We start from the raw sequence: 18,300 nt of genomic DNA, 5'->3' as shown, positions 1-18,300 counted from the left end.
CTCTGAAGCACCATCCAGGGCAGCTCCATGTCCCGAAGACGCCTCCACCTCTCATCTCTTCCTGCCTTTCCCCATACCCTTTGTCCATTATGTCCACTTTTCCCAATCCAATGCCACCTCTTCTATGTGGACACTGGATTGGTTGTGTCCATTGCACCTTTATGTCAAGAGGAGGCTCAGATTCCACCTGGATACTGGATGCAATCCTCCCATTTTCAGTTGTAATCACTCTAGGCTCCATGGTGTGGTGGTTGTCCTTCTTCACCTCCATCTTAGCTGAGTGTGGTAAGTCCAATAAATCAGATTGTAGGTGCTGGAGTCTGTTGAGGCTCAGGATCTGGCTATCACATTGTCAGTCCAGAGATTCAAATCCCCTAAATATATCTTAAACCCCAACATTAACTGCACCTCCAGCACATTAGCATGAAAGTCTTATGAAGGGAGATCCCATCTGAGTCCAGATTCATCACACATAAACACCATTTCCAAAGAGGGGCCATCTGCCCTGGTAGTTAACCCCATCGGCCATGACCATAACTCCCATGGGTCTCTTTAGCCCTCAAAGGAACCAATATCTGGGGGTTGTATCTGCTTTATCTGTCTCTCTGACTCTGCTCAGTTGTGCATGAGGGCAAACCTTCTGCCAGCCTCCAGACTCTTTTTTAGAAACTCGTAGCCATATAAACTCATTTCTCCTTTCCATTTCCCCCTTACTTTAGGTCAAACAGCATTTTAAAGTCATGGTATTTTATGTAGACATGGATATTCTGCTGATCCGCATTGAACCTTCCGTATAAGGTCATTTTCCAGTTGCATCATCAGTTGGTAGTTGATAGTGGTCCCTCGTTGCCAGGGAGGCTCATCCCCGGGTGTCATGTCCCACGCTGGGGGGAAGGCATTGCATTTACATGCTGAGTTTGGCTTCGAGACTGGCCACATTTGAGTAACATGAAGGCTGACAGAAGGAAATTCCCAGGCACAAAGTTGCTCTAGGCCTTGTTATTATTTTGGGTTTATCAGCTCACAAGCATAGTCATTAGTATCAGGGGCTCACTGTTGAACCCTCACTCCCTCCCGGTCCCCACCACTGTACCTGGGAGACTGTCGCTGCTCCCCTAGGGACCACGACAGAGCACCACTGGCCAGGAACCCAGTACCCCCCCTACTGTGGTTTTTAATTGTTGCCACTATGAGTATATCCAAACATTACCATGCACCCTGGACATATGTTCTGTACAGCTCCCTGTCAGTCATATATCATCTGTCATTGGTATCCCATACCAGTATCCCTCCATTGCCATTGTTGAAACACTCTGTGATCCAGAACTCCCCGAAATTTGAAGCCCAATATAATGTCATGGTCCCTTACTAGGGAATGGCATATAGCGATGAGTTTAAAGGATAGATAAAGAACTTGGATAAAGTTAGATAAAGAACTTAGATAAAGAATGTTGACTTGAAAAAATTCCACATCCTATTTTTTTTTTTTTTTTTCCCCCCCCCCTAATTATTCAGCTTTTCTTCACAGGAGTCCTAGACCACAGCAATGTATATATATAATATACAGCACTCCCACACATCCACCAGAAAACCTTTTCCCTTCCACAGTGATACTCTTACGCCCTATTCATATCATATTTACTTAAAGTGATGTACAGAGTCTGAGACATTAGCTTTCTAACAAGGTGACATCTGTGTTTACATTATGGTGCATACTTTAGGATACACAGTTCTTTACATTTTTAGTTATCCTATGTTTTACATTATGGTTTACATTATCAGTCTGTCATCTCCTATATGTTATGGTGTAATATTACATGTTTTATATCCATCCTTGTGTACTCTCAAGAAACTCCTCTCTTACCCCCCATTTACTTTGGTTCCACACATTTAACGTCCATTTTCCCTTCCACCTTGGTGCCCTCAGTGATAGCCAACCTCCGTTTCCTGAGGAGCCACTTCTAGAGATAGATGGAATAGTGTTCAGGGCCTAACTTGCTCAACTGCCCCAATGCCCTGGGAGCCACCCTTTCTCTCGAGGGATACAGTTCCCTCTATTGGATGGCATTAGACCTCCCCAGGATGTGGGTCCATCAGGCATTGTTAACTGACTGGTTATTTGAAGATTTTTTAGTAGTCAGAGAAGAACCTGTGAACTAGCCCATGAAATGTTTAGTTACACTGTTGTCTGAGTTTGCTGTAACAAAAATACCGTTTTCCCCTTCCACCCTTGACCCCTGACAACCTCTAATCTACTTTTTTAAAAAAATATTTATTTATTTATTTATTTATTTATTTATTTCTCTTTCCTCCCCCCCCTCCCAGTTGTCTGTTCTCTGTGTCTATTTGCTGCATCTTCTTTGTCCGCTTTTGTTGTCAGCGGCACGGGACTCTGTGTTTCTTTTGTTGCGTCATCTTGCTGCGTCAGCTCTCCGTGTGTGCAGCGCCATTCCTGGGCAGGCTGCACTTTCTTTTGCGCTGGGCGGCTCTCCTTACGGGGCGCACTCCTTGCGTGTGGGGCTTCTCTACATGGGGACACCCCTGCATGGCCTGGCACTCCTTGTGCGAATCAGCACTGTGCGTGGGCCAGCTGCACACGGGTCAAGGAGGCCCGGGGTTTGAACCGCGGACCTCCCATGTGGTAGACGGATGCCCTAACCACTGAGCCAAGTCCGCTTCCCCTAATCTACTTTCTGTCTCTATGAATTTGCCTGTTCTAGATATTTCATTTAAGTGGAATCATACATTATTTATCCTTTTGTGTCTGGCTTATTTCACTTGGCAAATGTTTTCCATCTTTATCAGTGTGGTAGCATAAACCAGAACATTCTAGTAACATTCCTTTTGGGGCTGAATAGTATTCTATTGTATGGATATACCACCTTTTGCTTACCCTTTCATCTGTTGAGGACACTGGCTTTTTCCCACCTTTTGGCTATTGTGAATAATACTGCTATGAACATTGGTTTACAAAAGTACCTATTTGAGCCCAATTGGTGAGGTCTTAAAGGTAGTTTGAAAATTAACAACACTTACACAAAACCAGAGTGTTTGAAAAGTAGCCTACAAAAGCAATACTGTATTGGTTCAAAGTGATCATGGCCAGAACCAGCCTATCATCTCACTTAAACCCACACAACAGCACTGAGTTACTGAGTACCGTTTTAACCAACCAAGCTTAGGATTCTCACACACAATCAGGGCTAGAAACCAACTCTCTCCCCCTCCAAAGCCTGTGTTTCACCTCAAAAGAATGTCTTTCTAAAAAGGGCCTCTAAAAAAGACATCTATGCTGTCCCCACCACTGCAACTGCCCAGGGAATGCTGACTTAGCTCAGTTCTGATGCAGCATTTAATTTTATTTTTGCATTAAAACTGGACTGTGAGATGCTTTAAGCTCAGTGGCTGTTATTGCCAGTTGTTACCTACTACACTGCTTTAAGCCCCTGGGACCTGGTCGCTGCAAAGGCTTGTGTCTGAGGTTGCATGTGAGAGTCTGCAATTAGGGGGCTAGAGAGACCCACACGCTGGAGGAGGGGGACCTGTCCACTCCTTCACTCCTTCCTGTTTGCAGTGCTGCCAGGATCATCACCAGAACGGCTCTTCACCCTGGCGGCAGCAGTGGGTGCCAGTCTCTGGCTCTTTTTGGCCCTTTCAGAAATAGCCTCGTTATGTCCCACTGGGCACCAGCACCAGCAGGTGGACACCCCCTCCCTGAGCATGGCAGCCTTTCCTCCAAGCTTCTGGATTCTAAGGCCCCCCCACCTCTTCCCTTTGTGTCCAGGCCCTGGGGTGGTAGCTGCTTTCACCTGTTAACTCTGTGTTACTCCTCTTCCCCGTTGGTGCTGTCAGTTCTTCAACAAATTCTCTCTGTTACACTAACTGGTGTGACTATGGCTATATGTCCTCAGCCAAATAGAGAGAGAGCCTATGGTATGGCAAATTCCATTCCTGGTTAAATACCCAAGAACAGTGAGTGCTCATGTTCACCAAAGACATCTTTTTAGATGTTCCTAACAGTGCTATTCCCAACAACTCAAAGCTGAAACCCCCCAAATGTCCATCTGTGGATAAATAACTACAATACATTCACATGATGCAAAAATTCCCAGCAATAAAAAGGGAACAAATACTGCTCCACTCAGGATATCAAATGAAAGCAGCCAGACTCAGAATGGTACATACTGCATGATTCCATTCATATGGGGTTCAAAACTAGGCAAAACAAATCAGAAAAACACTTACCTTTGAAGGGTGGTATCCAGATTTTTTTCTATCTCTTGATCTGGGCGATGGTTTCATCAAACTGTACACTTAAGAATTGTGAGCTTTAGTCTGTAGGTTGTAGTTCAATAGAATTAAAATAACTGGTATGGTCTCTGTTTTTCTGGCTGAATCCTGGCTGGTTCAGAGAGGTGCCAAATGGCAGGGCAGAAGTAGCCAGGCTAATAGAGATACAGGGAGAGAGAGGTTGTGTGAATGCACAAAGCAACACGGCAGAGAAATAAGGCAAGGGCACTTTGGGTATTACAAAGGGTCCAAGGAAGCCAATTCCAGACAAAGTCTCCTAGGTAACTTAAAATCATGAGAAATTTAGACTAACTCAGACAAAATACATTGATTAGTTAATGAAACAAAAACAGGAAAAATCTCCTGTTCTAGTTCTGTCATCAAGATCTCTATATATTTGATATATTTTATTTGTCGGTATAAATATATAGGCATTTATCTATGTATTCATTTGCCAAAGGACTGCCTATGCAAAGTATCAGAAATGGCTTGGCATTTATAATGGGAATTTCATTTGGGGTAAAAGCTTTCAGTTCCGAAGCCATGAAATGTGCAAATCAAGGCACCATCGGAGCAACTTCTCACCAAGGTCAGCTACAGGTGATCCCCAGCCTCGAGGGGCTCTGTGTCTCAGCCCCTTGGGGGCCTCTTTCCGTGCCTCTGTGCATTGCTGATCCCAGACTCTGGGACTTCTCTCAGCCTCTCAAGGCTTCTCTGCCTTTTCTGCAGCTGTCAGTGAACCCGGAGTCCCTTCTCTCTCTACTTTCTCCTTTCTCTCACGTGGCAGGATCAAAATGACAGCTTCCTTTTTTCTGTGTCCGTCTCTTCCTCTGTGTCTCCATTTATATAAGGCCCAGCAAAAGGGTGGACACCCAACCTGAGTCACGCCTCACTGACATAGTCCAGTCAAAAATGATCTAACCTGGGTGGCGGACCTGGCCCAGTGGTTAGGGCATCCGTCTACCACATGAGAGGTCCGCAGTTCTAATCCCGGACCTCCTTGACCGGTGTGGAGCTGGCCCATGTGCAGTGCTGATGCTCGCAAGGAGTGCCGTGCCATGCAGGGGTGTCCCCAGCATAGGGGAGCCCCATGCGCAAGGAGTTCGCCCGGTAAGGAGAGCCGCCCAGCGGGAAAGAAAGTGCAGCCTGCCCAGGAATGGCGCCGCACACACGGAGAGCTGACACAACAAGATGATGTAACAAAAGAAACACAGATTCCCATGCCGCTGACAACAACAGAAGCGAACAAAGAAGACACAGCAAACAGACACAGAGAACAGACAACCGGGGTGGGGGTGGGGGTAGGGGGGAACGGGGAGATAAATAAATAAATAAATCTTAAAAAAAAAATGATCTAACCTGGTGGTCTAATCAAGGTCCCTTAACAGAATCTAATGCAAGCAAAGGGTCTCACACCCACAGCAATGGATTTGTGAAAAAACATCAATCTCTTTTTTGGGATTCACCAAATTCACACTGTCACAATCTATAATGAACAGTTTTTAAAAATCTGTATATTTATATAGATATATCTGAAAGGATATTGTATATTATAAAAATATTTTAGATGCCACTGGTACCACACCGAACCTAGGAGTGGATCTTGAAGCTCGGAGACGTTAAAGCTCCATCTGAGGCCACACCAGAAGTGGTAGAAATAGGTTCTAACTGGGACCATCCACCTCCAGGGCAGGTTCATTAGAACCACCTACAACTGAGACAAGTAAAGCTGAGGATTGCAAACAAACTGCAGCTTTAAAAAATCAGTCGAGAATTGAGAACAGAGTCCTTGGATTGGATAGCCTCATATAATAAGGTCTTTCTGTTTTAAATTTTCCTGTGGTCATTAAGTACATGTATGTATACACATATGCGGTGATTTTATACACATGTTACAGATGGCAATCAGCCGTCTGCAGCTGTTAGGCCTATTGAGTAAATATTGTATTGTGTAACCTATGATTTTTCTAAATGGAAAGACCTACACTTCAAAACTGTGGAGGTTAAGATGCAAGTTTGTGTTTAAAATTCTGTCTTAAGGCTTTCACCATATACTTTTTTACCCGTTTTATTATCTCATTCAGAAATTTCCGAAAAGCACTCATTTTTAATTTCTTGTTCTTGGTTTGAAAAAGGTCCTTCATTTCTGGGTTTAAATGCTGAAGGCATTCTGATGCTTCAACTATGAAAAGCAAACGGACCTTCACAGCCCCATCACTACACCAAGCCTTGTCATTTTATCCCCGAGTTATTCTGTCATGGCAGTGTGGTGTTACAGATAACATCCAAAAATACCTAACATTTTCAATACAGTGTCATCTGTGTGTTTCCCTAGAGTTTTAATGCTCCATTTTTGTCTGATACAGAAAAACAGAAGGCAATGTAGAGAAAGCCAATGAAAAGCAACAGCCTAAAACGTATTTTTATCTTCTCTGTTGCTGTAGTTTTCAGGAAAACTTAATTTTCTGTCCTTCGCCGTCTTTCACTTAGCCCCGTAAGGGCACTTTAATCACAGCAACATTTATGTTTTCAATTAATTAAGAAATAAATTCAGGGGGCAAAGAAGTTTCCTTTACCAATATTTTTGGATGAGGGGATTGAATGGAAATAGTCCATCTCCGGCTTTAAAAAGGGGTGGGGGGTGTGGGAAGAAGGGGAAAGAGAGAAGGTAGCAGGATGGAAATAGCCTTAAGGCTCTACCGTCTAAGCAAGGAGAAGAAAAGAAGGATTAAAGTTGATTGATGAAGAGTGGGTTCTCATTGGTATGCATGCTTTACTTGCAATGTTTAGGCTGCCCCTTTTAAAAATGAAAGAGGTTCTAAGAATACAAAGGGTCTGCCTTCCCCAAAGGCCAGGAGCAGACCCTCATGGGCTCTCTGTTCCTTCTCTGGGCACACCTCCTGGTTTTTATAAAAGCTCCTGCCACCTTAGACTTCTCTGCTCAAGATAAGCCCTATTGTGAGAGTTTATAGATTCCTAGACATTTTGCTTTGACTTTTGCTCAAGAGGCATGAGAAATAAGTAAAATGGGGAAGTGACCACATTTTTAAAAAATCCTAGAAGTGCATTTAGCCATTACTGCAGACACATTATTTATTTAGCAGTAGCTCAGTCACTTCAGCAGAGGTGCCTGGCACTTGGGCTTGCGATCTCCATGACTGACAGTGTCTCTCCTTACAACTGCTGATTTCCATCTCTGCCTATCAGGACCCCTCTCCGCAGATTCCGGCCTGATCCCCCAGGCACTTGCCCTGAGCAGAACTCTGCACTGGATGGAGAAGTAAAACACACCTAATGCATCCTAATGAGTCACTTCAGACTGACTGCAGGAAGACCAGGTTCCGTTAATGAGCAGGCTCCATTTTAAAACACGTTAAAAAGAACAGAACTTACCCTTTTACAACCGTATAGGAAATTTGAGCAACTGAAAGACAGCCTCATCTGCAAATTGACTTTAATGAGTTGCTGAGGATCCATGTGCTGGGCAGACTCAAATGACGTGCAAAAGACACTGCGAATGCACAGGAACCGGAGACCATGGCCCCGGCAGTGCCATTACCTGGTAGGGCAGCGAGTGAGGAAGGAAAACTTACTACCCCAACTCTTTCAGACGCCATCGTCAGCACCACTTTAACTTTTCTGCCCTTGGCCAGTGCCTTTGTGAATACGCCCCTCGCCAAATTCTTTCTTACCTTTGCAGTGTTTTGGGGTAGTGCTTCTGAAGGAAGTTTAAATCCTAATTTGTAACAAAACAAGGAGAAAATATGGGTTCTGGATGCAGGCAGTTGAAGTGTATTATGATGAAAGAATGAGCTCAAGATACATTTTTTTAAAAAAGATTCCCCCCCCCCTTGTTTTGTGCTTGCTGTCTGCTCTGTGTGTGTTGTTCTCTGCCCACTTGTCTTCTCTTTAGGTGGCACCAGGAACCGATCCTGGGACCTTCTAGAGTGGGAAAGAAGCGCTCAATCTTTTGTGCCTCCTCAGCATCCTGGTCTGCTCCATCTCTTATTGTCTGCCCTCTGTGTGACTTTTTGTTTCGTCATCTTGCTGCACCAGCTCTCTGCACATGGACCAAGTCTCCTGAGCGGGCCAGCACTCTGCGTGGGCCAGCAAGCCTTTCACCAGGAGGCCCTGGGAATTGAACCCTAGACCTCCCATATGGTAGACAGGAGCACAATCGCTTGAGCCACACCCATTTCCTTCAAGATACATTTAATAGCTGGAATATTCCGTGACTCAAGCATCTCTCTCAGATCTTAAACTATCAGAAGCAGAAGGCTAGCTTGACGGTGAGTGTGGCAGGATATATATGCTAAGCCAAAATGCATTTGTCTTAACAGTATCTCACCACTTTGGATGTTTTCACTTTTGTTAAATTTTAATTTTTCCAGTTGCAGAAATGATTGGAAGTGCATAATTTATTGGCTCTTAGATTGATAAAAAGAGCTGGTTAATTTCTTCCTTGGAATCAAAGGTTCTGGACTTTCTCTCCTACATTCAGTGATGTACTAATTATAGCTGCAAATAAAGCATTCTCCAAGAACTACCACGAACTAACTCTAAAGGTTTAGATACAGGAGGAATTGTGCAGCAGCAAACTACTTTTATTTCTATGTGCTCCATTTTTTACCCCAACAGACTTTAAAATATTTCTCCTTACTGCACATTATACCTTACTGACTCTTTTATAATTCTTTACAATAAGGTGTGCTTACGGTAGTATTTTTTTTACTGTCAGTAGAATTTCTCCAGTTTTTACTGAAAAAAGCTGAAGTTTCAGCTAACAATGTTACATTTCTGGAAGGACCAAGTAGTACTCAGTAAGTTATAAACCCATTTATTAAAGTGTGCTTCTGTTGTAAACATGGTATTTAATTACCACATAAGAGAAGCAAAAATTCTACAATCTTTGGGTAACAGCAGCAAGCACTTTCCATCCCTCTATGTTTAAAACAGGCTGTCAAGAATGCTTGCAGACGCGATTCCTGTTTTGTGTAAGGTTGGACTGGGTTAGATTGGCCTGAGTCAAATGCAGCCTACTGCCTGTTTTTGTAAGGCACAAGAGCTAAGGACGGTTCTTACATTTTGAAATGGCTGCGGGGGGGTGGGGGGGGCGCGGAAATCAAAAGATTATTTCATGACATGAAAATTATACAAAATTCAAATTTAAGATTTTATTGGAACACAGCCACACTCATTGACTTATGAATAGTCTACGGCTGCTTTTGAGCTACTACGGTGATTGTTGAGTAATTGCATTAGAGACCCTGTGGCCTGCAAAGCCTAAAATATTTATTATCTGGTCCTTTACTGAAAAAAGTTTGCCAAGCCCTGGGTTAGGTAAGGTCTAAGGTTCCTTTCAACTCAAAGATTCTAGGACTTTTACTTCCTTAGATAAGCTGGAGTCGTCCTTAGATCTAGGGTACACGTTAGCTTGATCATTTTAATGATCCCCAAAGAACTATCTCTTTTGTGCTGTCAACATTTCCCATGGAATATGTAAAATACCACTCCTCAACTCAAAGAATGGACATACACCCTTTTTTTTAAAAATAGGTTATTGGTTCTAGAAAACAATATGACTTTTACCAATTTTATTCCAACAGGTTGAACAAACCATCTGAAAAAATACCAAGTAGAAAGAAAAAAAGCAACTCCCCTAGGAATTCACACCATAAAATATTTATTAATAAGAAAAATGACATTCTCCTGCCTTTGGTTATTAAAAAAACTTGATTGAGTTATCTTTGTTGATACCCTTTACCAACAATGGTTTTACAATATTCAGTCATGATATAAAGAAAAAGAGAGAGAGATGAATGGGAACAGACCACACAAAGGTTTGCATAATTATAAATCTTCGTTTTGATGGCAGTTGGAAATTTACTCGCACGCACAGAAACTTATTTAAAAGGTAAACAATACACAGATAAAGTCATTTGAATTTCTAAGTCAGAGCATTGGCAATGAGTACAGTGCCTGATGAGGGACTACAGGAGATGAAAACAAGAAAGACCTAACTCTGTGGCGGAAGACCGGCAGTATTTCTTTGAAAAGCTTTCCTCCTGACTTAATAGTTCCCACTGCCTGAAAAATAAGCCATTTTGATAAGGAGAATATAAAAAGCCTTATGATTTCCAGAGTAAATCTGTTATCTGCAGTTTAAATTTCATCCCAAATCTTGGGTTACAAATGAAGAGGTCTTTGTAAAACATTTCTTTGAATTTTTTATATCAGATGGAAGCAGCAATACTGACCTTCAGTTCTAACTCCCATAAGTCCCAGCCCTTGGCACTGTAGAGACATCAGGATCCGAAAACCTGGCAGAACAATGTGTCAAGCTGTACCACGCAGCAAACTAAAAGTAACGTGGGGGAGCAGCTGTGGCTCAAGGGGCTGAGCACCTGCTTCCCATATGGGAGGGCCCAGGTTCCGTTCCCAGTGCCTCCTAAAAACAAAAAAGCAAACAAGCAAACAAATGGAAAAACCAACTCAGGGGAGCTGATGGGGCTCAGTGGTCGAGCACCAGCTTCCCACATACAAGGTCCCAGGTTCAATCCTCAGCCCCAGTACCTTTAAAAAAAAAAATTACACGGAAAAGAAGCTGTTGATAGTTTCTGATTTCAATTTTTAAAAAATATCTCATTATGACATCTTTGTGGATGTCATCTGTAAAGTGAAAAAATTAAGAGATACAATCAAGAAGGGATGGTTTCATTACTATACCACCCATGAAACTTCAAGATTGAAATAATCCCAGAGTTCTGAAGTGTCATCTTTAGTTAAGTAGCTATACAATTTCTTTCAGTCTCTTTGAATGTAGAAAATCACTTTGTAATAAGATCTCTACACAAGGTAAAAAAAAAACCACAATCACAAAAAATATATATCTTTTTACACTGAAATTAAGATATGCCTGTCAAGTACTAAGATCAATGACTAATTTTATACCTTTTCTATTAACTATGTTACTTATTCTTCTTCTCAACCGCAGGTGTTCATAAAAAATGGCCCAAGTAAAAGGGCGGTAACAGGCATTCTGATCGTGCAGAGTTCAAAAGAAAAGAGAAATAATGATAATAATAATATTAACGGTATAATAAAAACCCTTAATCTATCATTTACAAAATTCTTTTGATAACCGTACCTCAAGGGCATTTAAGGGCTCAGGTATTTGTTGCACAACCATCGGTAACAGCACGGGCATGTCCAGCTAACCCTTTTTCCATCCTAAATCAATCACGTGGTGGGATGAAAGACACCCAGAAACACTAATGCTGAGGCGTTTCCAGACAGTCTGGGGACAAGGGAGCCCCTCCAAGAGAACTGCACCTTAATCACTTCCAACACACACGGACTCTCCCTTTGAGAGTCTTCTCGAGTTGACCGTGCATGGCGTGGCTGAGTTTCTTCTCCGTCCTGTGCAGGGTCCCCAGCAGCGGCCTGTGAGTTAAACGGTCACCGCCGGGTACATCTTCTGCTCACTGTTAGTGTGGGCGAAGGGGGGCTGGATCTGCCTGTAGCCCGCCTGCAGGCCGTCCATGAACGGGGGCACGGGCGTCAGAGGCACAGAGTCGTGGGGCACCGTGTACCCCACGTAGGGGGGGTGCAGATACTGCCCTTGGTGCGGCACGATCTGGGTGGCCTGCTGGCAGTTGAGCACGGAGAAGTTTGTGGGCATGTTGACGTACACGTTGTTCATGGGGCCCTCGGGCAGGCAGCAGTTGGTCTGTGACCTGGTCGGGGGGGCCCGGGCACCCGAGTTGGCGCTGGAGCTGGAGCTGGCGGCCGTGCTGGACTGGCGCGAGGAGGAGCCCCGGGAAGTGCTGGCACTGGGGATCATGGGGATGGTCTCCATCAGGCGGCTCCCGGCCGGCGCCCGGCTCTGCTGCGGCTCCTGCTTCGGCCGGAGGCATCGGCAGCAGCAGGCTGCCACGAGGGAGCCCAAGATGATGAAAGCCACAAACACGGACCCCACGATGAGGAACGGGACGTAGATGGGCACTGAAGGCAAGAGCAGAGACGCACCATTAGAGGTTACTGCCAGAACGTGGTGAAAATGCACTGGGCAGGGGAGACGTCCTGCCACAGAGCAGCAGTGTCCCAAACTGCAGGAGCTGGGCTGGCCCGGTGTGTCCCTGAGATGCTCCATCCTCATCAAGCATTTGGCATGGCAGATCGGCTCCCCCAAAGCTAAACGGCTAATATTTACAGTGAGACTCACCAATTGCAATATTGATATAGGCAAATATGCAATTTAGCAGAAATATAATCTTTTGAATTGTCATGGTTCTAAAATTCCTACCATACCTCAACTGCCCAGACTTACCCCTGCCCTAAAACAGTCAAACCTCCGTAGTTCTGGATTCCATATCTGTGAATTTGCCTACTCACTTAAATGCATTTGTAACCCTAATATCAACACTCGTGGTGCTTTCGCAGTGCAAGCAGAGCAGCCAAAACTCTGAACTGCCCAATGTGCTTGCTCCCAGGTGACACTCTGCCTTCTTGCATTAGCTCTCATACTGCAAATAAATGTCCTTTTCATCATCTATTTAGTGTGATGTTTTTTGCATTGTTGCGTTTTTGTTGTTGACTTTACTATTTAAATGGTCCTCAAAGGTGCTGTCTAGGATTGCTAAGTGTAAGAATGCTGTGATGTGCCTTGCAGAGAAAACACGTGTTAGATAAGTTTCATTCAGGCATGAGTTAAAGTGCTGTTGGTGGTGAGTTCAATGTTGATTAATCAACAATATTTTTTAAATAAGGTGTCTTTAAATAGAAACATGCAGAAAACAAGGTTATTTATTGATGGGCTGACAAAACTTTCTGACCAGGGACTAATGTGTTAATCAGGCATTCCCAGGAACTTTAAAGAACATAACCACCACAAATATTGAGAATGAACCAGAGTTGTAAGGTCCTCACAGAAACAATGGGCTGAAAGGATTTAAAACTCTTTATAGTTTTTCCAGAAAGTTATTAATCTTTCTTGTAAATTCCTTATACCATTTTTTAGAAAGTTCTTTTTGCAAAGGTAGACAAATAAAAAATTTAGGTCAGCCTGTATCCAATACAATTTCTGAAGAGTCTGTAAGGCATAAGTCAAAGAAGAGTAAAAAAAATTCCCAATGCTCTTGCCTAGCTGGCATGATGGTCCTTGGCTGGTGAGCCTAGCACAGACACCGGAGGGTGGAGAGGTGAATGAAGCAACTTAAGTTACTCCGGGGCAGTGGAGCAGCACGACACCGTGTGTGGTGGAGAACAAGTGTCGGGAGCACCAAGACATTTGTTCAAGGAAGGAGAGCTGCGCGGAGGGAGCCAAGAAGCACCCAGGTAGGACGGGGTTAGTGAGAGAGCACTTCAGCCCGAAGTCGGGACACTGGATTATGTGTGAAGAACTAGAGGGAGAACCTGTTGAGCATAAAACAATGACGATGATACACAGTGAATGAGGTTTGTCCTGGAAAAAAAGAAAAACCGTTTAGTAATAAAAACCAGTAGCATGTTCTACTTTTAAATTATTTTACTTTAAAAAAATCTGTTGTAGGCCAGGTTCATGGCACCACCAGGCTTTCAGAAGCTAGACAGGCAGGTTGATGGGGGCAGAAGAGGAGGAAGGTGGCTTCAGGGTGCCTTTTTACCATTTCTGTGGAATTCTACCCTGTTACCAAGAAACTCAGGGGTTTTTTGGTATGTTCCCGAGTGATCTCCTTGACTATTTGAATGAAAAATACATGGGACCAGTGACGGGGCTTTACATCTTGGCAAAGCATGGCACCAGTGCAGACTCATTGTGGGGCGGCCCTTTTGCTTAGCGGGTCAGATATTTGCACTGTCACGTGGCAGTCCAGGAATGGTGTGGACTTGCTGGTTAAGCTCCTTCTGATTATTCTGGTGTTCCTGGAGTCAATGCTTTTAGAACAGAGCACCACATGGAATCGTAAGGAACTAATGCCTTATAAATAACAAGTATTTTCTAAGTACTTAACCAAAGGTGATAATTCCCTTGGGTTTCATTGCTCAACAAAACAAATGCCCCTTCAACAGGTAGAAACACTTGCTACAGGTTTGCAGCACAGCTGGCCTTCCCAGAGTGTATCTGTTCTAAAGAAACTAGCACTCCAGGCTAACTACTGAGTACTGGGCTTTTTCCATTGCAGGCTATAAATATTTCATTATCTAAATTAAGATGCTGGCCCATGATAAGTTATCAAGAAGTAAACAAATATTAGTGAAACAGAAAAAAAAAAAAACCCAAACATAATAGCAAAAACTAGCTGAAACTCCATAATGAGTGTGTTGTTTCTTTTTGGGGGGTGGGGGGTGGGGATAACTGTTCTCTTTCCAGGATTTTTAATTGGAAGCATAAATAACTAGTGGTAAAAAATGCACTGCTGCTACAAGCCCTCACACTACTTAATTAGGCATGCTGTACTTCTTCAGTGCAGAGAAGAATTGAGAGCAACAAAATTTTTAGGAAAAAAGTGTTAAGAGTAGAATGAAGAATGCACAGAGGTGCAACCATGGAGTTGTGAGGACACCTTCTGCTGCCTACGGATTTGCCCTAAGACTGTTAGGAAGGTTCAAGGGGCATCATTTAGCCAGGCAGGTTTAACTGCACACCTAGGGCAAGGCTGAGCCTGCCTTTCAAGGTGGCACCTTTTCTGCAATTACCCTCTGTTCTCTTCTCCTCAGATTCGAGGCAGCGCAACAACAGCAGAGTGTTAACAAAATGCTTGCCTGCTAAGGGAACTGCACAGAAAAGAGCTGCCCCTGACCAGGTCCCAGGGGACAGGAGGCCAGGCAAGGCCAGACGCTCAGGCGGCTCAAATCCTGGGGCTCAGGATGCTGGTGACAAGTCCCCCTGCTAAACCTCCCAGAAAACGGAGGAGACATCGCTGTCAGTGACAGGTTACCACCCCAGACCCAAATCCTCTTCCTCCCCACACACAGACTTTACACCCTTCAAGGGGTCAGTCTGGAAGGTTCTGGAAGCATGGTGGAAGGAGGACCCATCAAAGGCTTTCAAGGATTTGGTTATGTTCCAACTCTGGCTTTGGCCATTTGAAAAGGAAGATCATTAAAAAACAAAGCCACAAAAGGAAAGGTTCTGATGTCAAAACTAACAAATCTGAAGTGGCAAGAAATGTGCAGAAAGCCAGAGGCTTGGCCCCCAGCAGGAGGGTTAGAAGCCCCCGGGGTCTGATCAAGTGCAGCAGAGACCGGAAAGCCCTGAGGGGCTGCCCACCCGCCGAGGGGATTTCAAGGAAGTGCCCCCGCCAGGCCCCCTCAGAAGGGGGCACGTTCTCGCTGTTTCTTCGGGGGTGCGAACACGTGAGTCTCTCAGTACCAGAAGTTGGACCTCTGGAGGCGGGAGACACGGGAGGGCCAGAGCGGCCTCTGAACAGAGACGCTGGGGCTGTGGTCTGCGGCCCACACTGCCTTAGGTGCGTGGGGCTGACCTGTGTAAACTGAGGCCCGAACGGAGAATGGGTGCCCCACTTCCCACAAATTAACTGGTGGGCCAGAATGGAGATCCCGCCTCCTGGTCCGAAATCCTTGCTGGGGTCTCAGAGGTGTGACTCTTTTCCACCCGGGGCTCCCAGGTATGAGCCCTCGGGAGAGGGCCCCCCGGTGCTCGGCACGCGCCCCGTCTTACCTGCCGAGCCGTCGGGGCCCTCTTTGTCCGGCCGGCCCGGCTCGCCGACGCCCTGCTGGCGGTCGTTGTCGCAGCCGCCCTGGTCCAGGCGCGCCTCGGCGCTGGAGCAGCAGTAGCGCAGGGCGCAGCTGCCGCAGCAGATGGTGGCGTCGCCGCCGTCGAAGCGCTCAGGGCACTGGAAGCCGAGGCGCCAGACGCCCTGCGCGTCCAGCCAGCCGTGGCAGTACTCGCCGCTGGCCCGCGCGCCGGCCGCCAGCAGCGCCAGCAGCAGCGCCAGCCGCAGCAGCGCGGCCGCGGGTGCGTTCCCGGAGGGGGCGGCGGCCGGGCGGCGGCCGCCCCACATGTCACCCACCCTGGGGCGAGGGTCCCCGCCAAGTCCTGCCCCCCGGCGCCTCCCGGGCCCGGGGTGCTGCGGCCGGGGAGCGCTCGCCTCGGTCGGGCCCACGCCGCTGGGCAGCCCCGGCGGGGGGCGCCTAAGCCATGTCCCGCTCAGCCGCTGGGCCGGCCCTCGGGGCCCGGGGCGGCGGAGAGAGGCAGCACTCGCTGGCGGAGCTCCGGGGGCTGGGTCCCGCGGCCCCTGGCGGCGTCACCTCCCGCGGGACCCTCCGAGCGCATCCCAGAGGGGCCGCCCGGCGAGCCTGGAGGACCAATGGGCACCGCGCCCGAGGGCCGCCCGCCGCCGCCGACCAGGGCCACGTCGCAGCCTCGAGGGTGTGCGTCTCGGGGTCCCGGGCACTTTACTCCGCTCGCGGGCGGCGAGAAGGGGCGAAAGAGGCGGGCAGCGCGCGCAGAGCTCGAGGCAGCAAGTGCAGCGGCCCGGCCCGCTCAGCCTCCGGCGCGGCAAACTTTGTCCACATGGCTGCGGCCGCCGGCGCAGTCCCCTCGGCGGCACACGGCGGTCCTCTCGGCGCCCGCGATCGCCGCAGCACGAAGCGGTCCCCACGCGGGCCGCCGCCGCCCTCGCTGCAGGGGCGCCCAGGACGCGGGCCAGGGCCTGGGCGCGCGGCCACCCGGGGCTCGGCTCCCGCCTCCAGCGGCTGCCGCTGGGCGCGCGTCCAGGCGGCCCGGCCCGGGCTCCCCCTCGTCGCCCGGGGTCCTGGGCACCGGCGCCGCGCAGCCTGCGTCCGGCTCGGCCTCGCTCCTCGCTCGGGGTCCCGGGGAGCTGCGCGCGGCGGGAGCCTCCACGCAAGTTCCAGGCCTCTGGGCTCCCGCAGCAAGTCCGCGCGGCCGCCCTGCGCACACCTCGCCCGGCGCGGGGCCAGTCTCAGCCTCCGCTCGCCGCGGCGCTGCGCTCTTATTATAGCGGCGGGCTCCCCCGCCCGGCCTCGGCGCGCATGCGTGCCGGCGGGCCGCCCCCTCCCGGGAAGCCCGAAGACGCCAGACGCCCTCCACCCAGGACCCCCGCGAGGGCCTAACCGCTCTGGGCTGGGGCTGCGGGCTGGAGTGGGCGTGTGCGGAAAACCCACCTCCACGACCTCGGCTTTGCTAAGAGGATCAGGCTCATCGCGGGGGTGCGCACGGACTGAAGTTGCTATGGACTTATCTTTGACATTCAGAATTGGGTTTGAGGCTCAAAACTTTCCAAGGAGGAATTATGGTTTCTTTCCTTTTTCCAGATAAAATAGTTGCGACTCGGCTTGATTGTCTTCCCTCGGCTTTCCGCAGCTGCTGGCCAGACCACAGCTGGTCACAGGCCCAGCGGAGAAAGAAATCGGACGCCTGCGCCTGATGGGAGGTGAGGCTTCTACGACTGGGAGAAGTGAAGAGGGTTCAGCAGAGGGATCGCCATCCGGATGATGTTGTTGTTCTTCTCATTCTGATTCTAAATCTTCTTCTGCTGTTTCTTCTTCACCTTCACCTTCTTCTCTATTTGGGCATGGCAATTCATAGCAGGCCAGCAAAAAGGGGTCTCCGTTCAACATTTGGCCCCAGTGGTATAGACAGCTGCAGCCGAGGAAAACAAGATGCAGACAGACCAGAAGTTCAGCTTTGATGGAGTAGAAATGCATAGCTTCTCTCTTGAGGAAGCTGGAACAACAGGTGGCGATGCTATTAAAGCAGCAGAGATTATTTTTAAAGCGACGAGTGCCCTTTCCAGCACCAGTGAGGAAGTCGAGAGAACTGAACTCTGGACCCAGCCCTCCCAGAAAAGTCACTGCACTTGACTGATACCAGTTTCTTTATAAAGCGAAGTGTGGGACATCATGACTGCTGAATCCGTGACTAAAGGGCACAAGGCAATTTTTTAAAAGAGCTTTTTATTGTAGTAACGAATATACAACTCACAATTTCCCATTTTAACCACTTTCAAGTTTACAACTCAGTAGTATTAATTACGTTCACAATAC

The 18,300-nt window shown here is 47.3% G+C and overlaps 1 protein-coding gene across 1 annotated transcript; it reads right to left on the bottom strand.

The window, feature by feature from the left end:
- Positions 1-9,956: 9,956 nt before the first annotated feature.
- SHISA2 (shisa family member 2) lies at positions 9,957-17,203 on the bottom strand. Its single transcript, XM_004453091.3, has 2 exons — positions 15,953-17,203; positions 9,957-12,294 (listed from the first exon to the last, which is right to left on the bottom strand). The coding sequence occupies exons 1-2, from the start codon at positions 16,293-16,295 to the stop codon at positions 11,741-11,743; spliced, it is 897 nt and encodes a 298-aa protein (XP_004453148.2). The 5' UTR covers positions 16,296-17,203; the 3' UTR covers positions 9,957-11,740.
- Between the last annotated feature and the right edge of the window lie 1,097 nt (positions 17,204-18,300).

Source organism: Dasypus novemcinctus, chromosome 15 (genome assembly GCF_030445035.2).
Source record: "Dasypus novemcinctus isolate mDasNov1 chromosome 15, mDasNov1.1.hap2, whole genome shotgun sequence".
Taxonomy (NCBI): domain Eukaryota; kingdom Metazoa; phylum Chordata; class Mammalia; order Cingulata; family Dasypodidae; genus Dasypus; species Dasypus novemcinctus.
Note: the sequence above shows the minus strand (reverse complement) of the source record. Positions and strands in the feature narration are given on the sequence as shown.

Coding starts and splice junctions, on each gene's coding strand:
- SHISA2 (XM_004453091.3), bottom strand. CDS start 16,295: ATGTGGGGCGGCCGCCGCCCGGCCGCCGCCCCCTCCGGGAACGCACCC. Junction 12,295..15,952: donor GGGCCCCGACGGCTCGGCAG/GTAAGACGGGGC, acceptor TCTTGCCTTCAG/TGCCCATCTACGTCCCGTTC.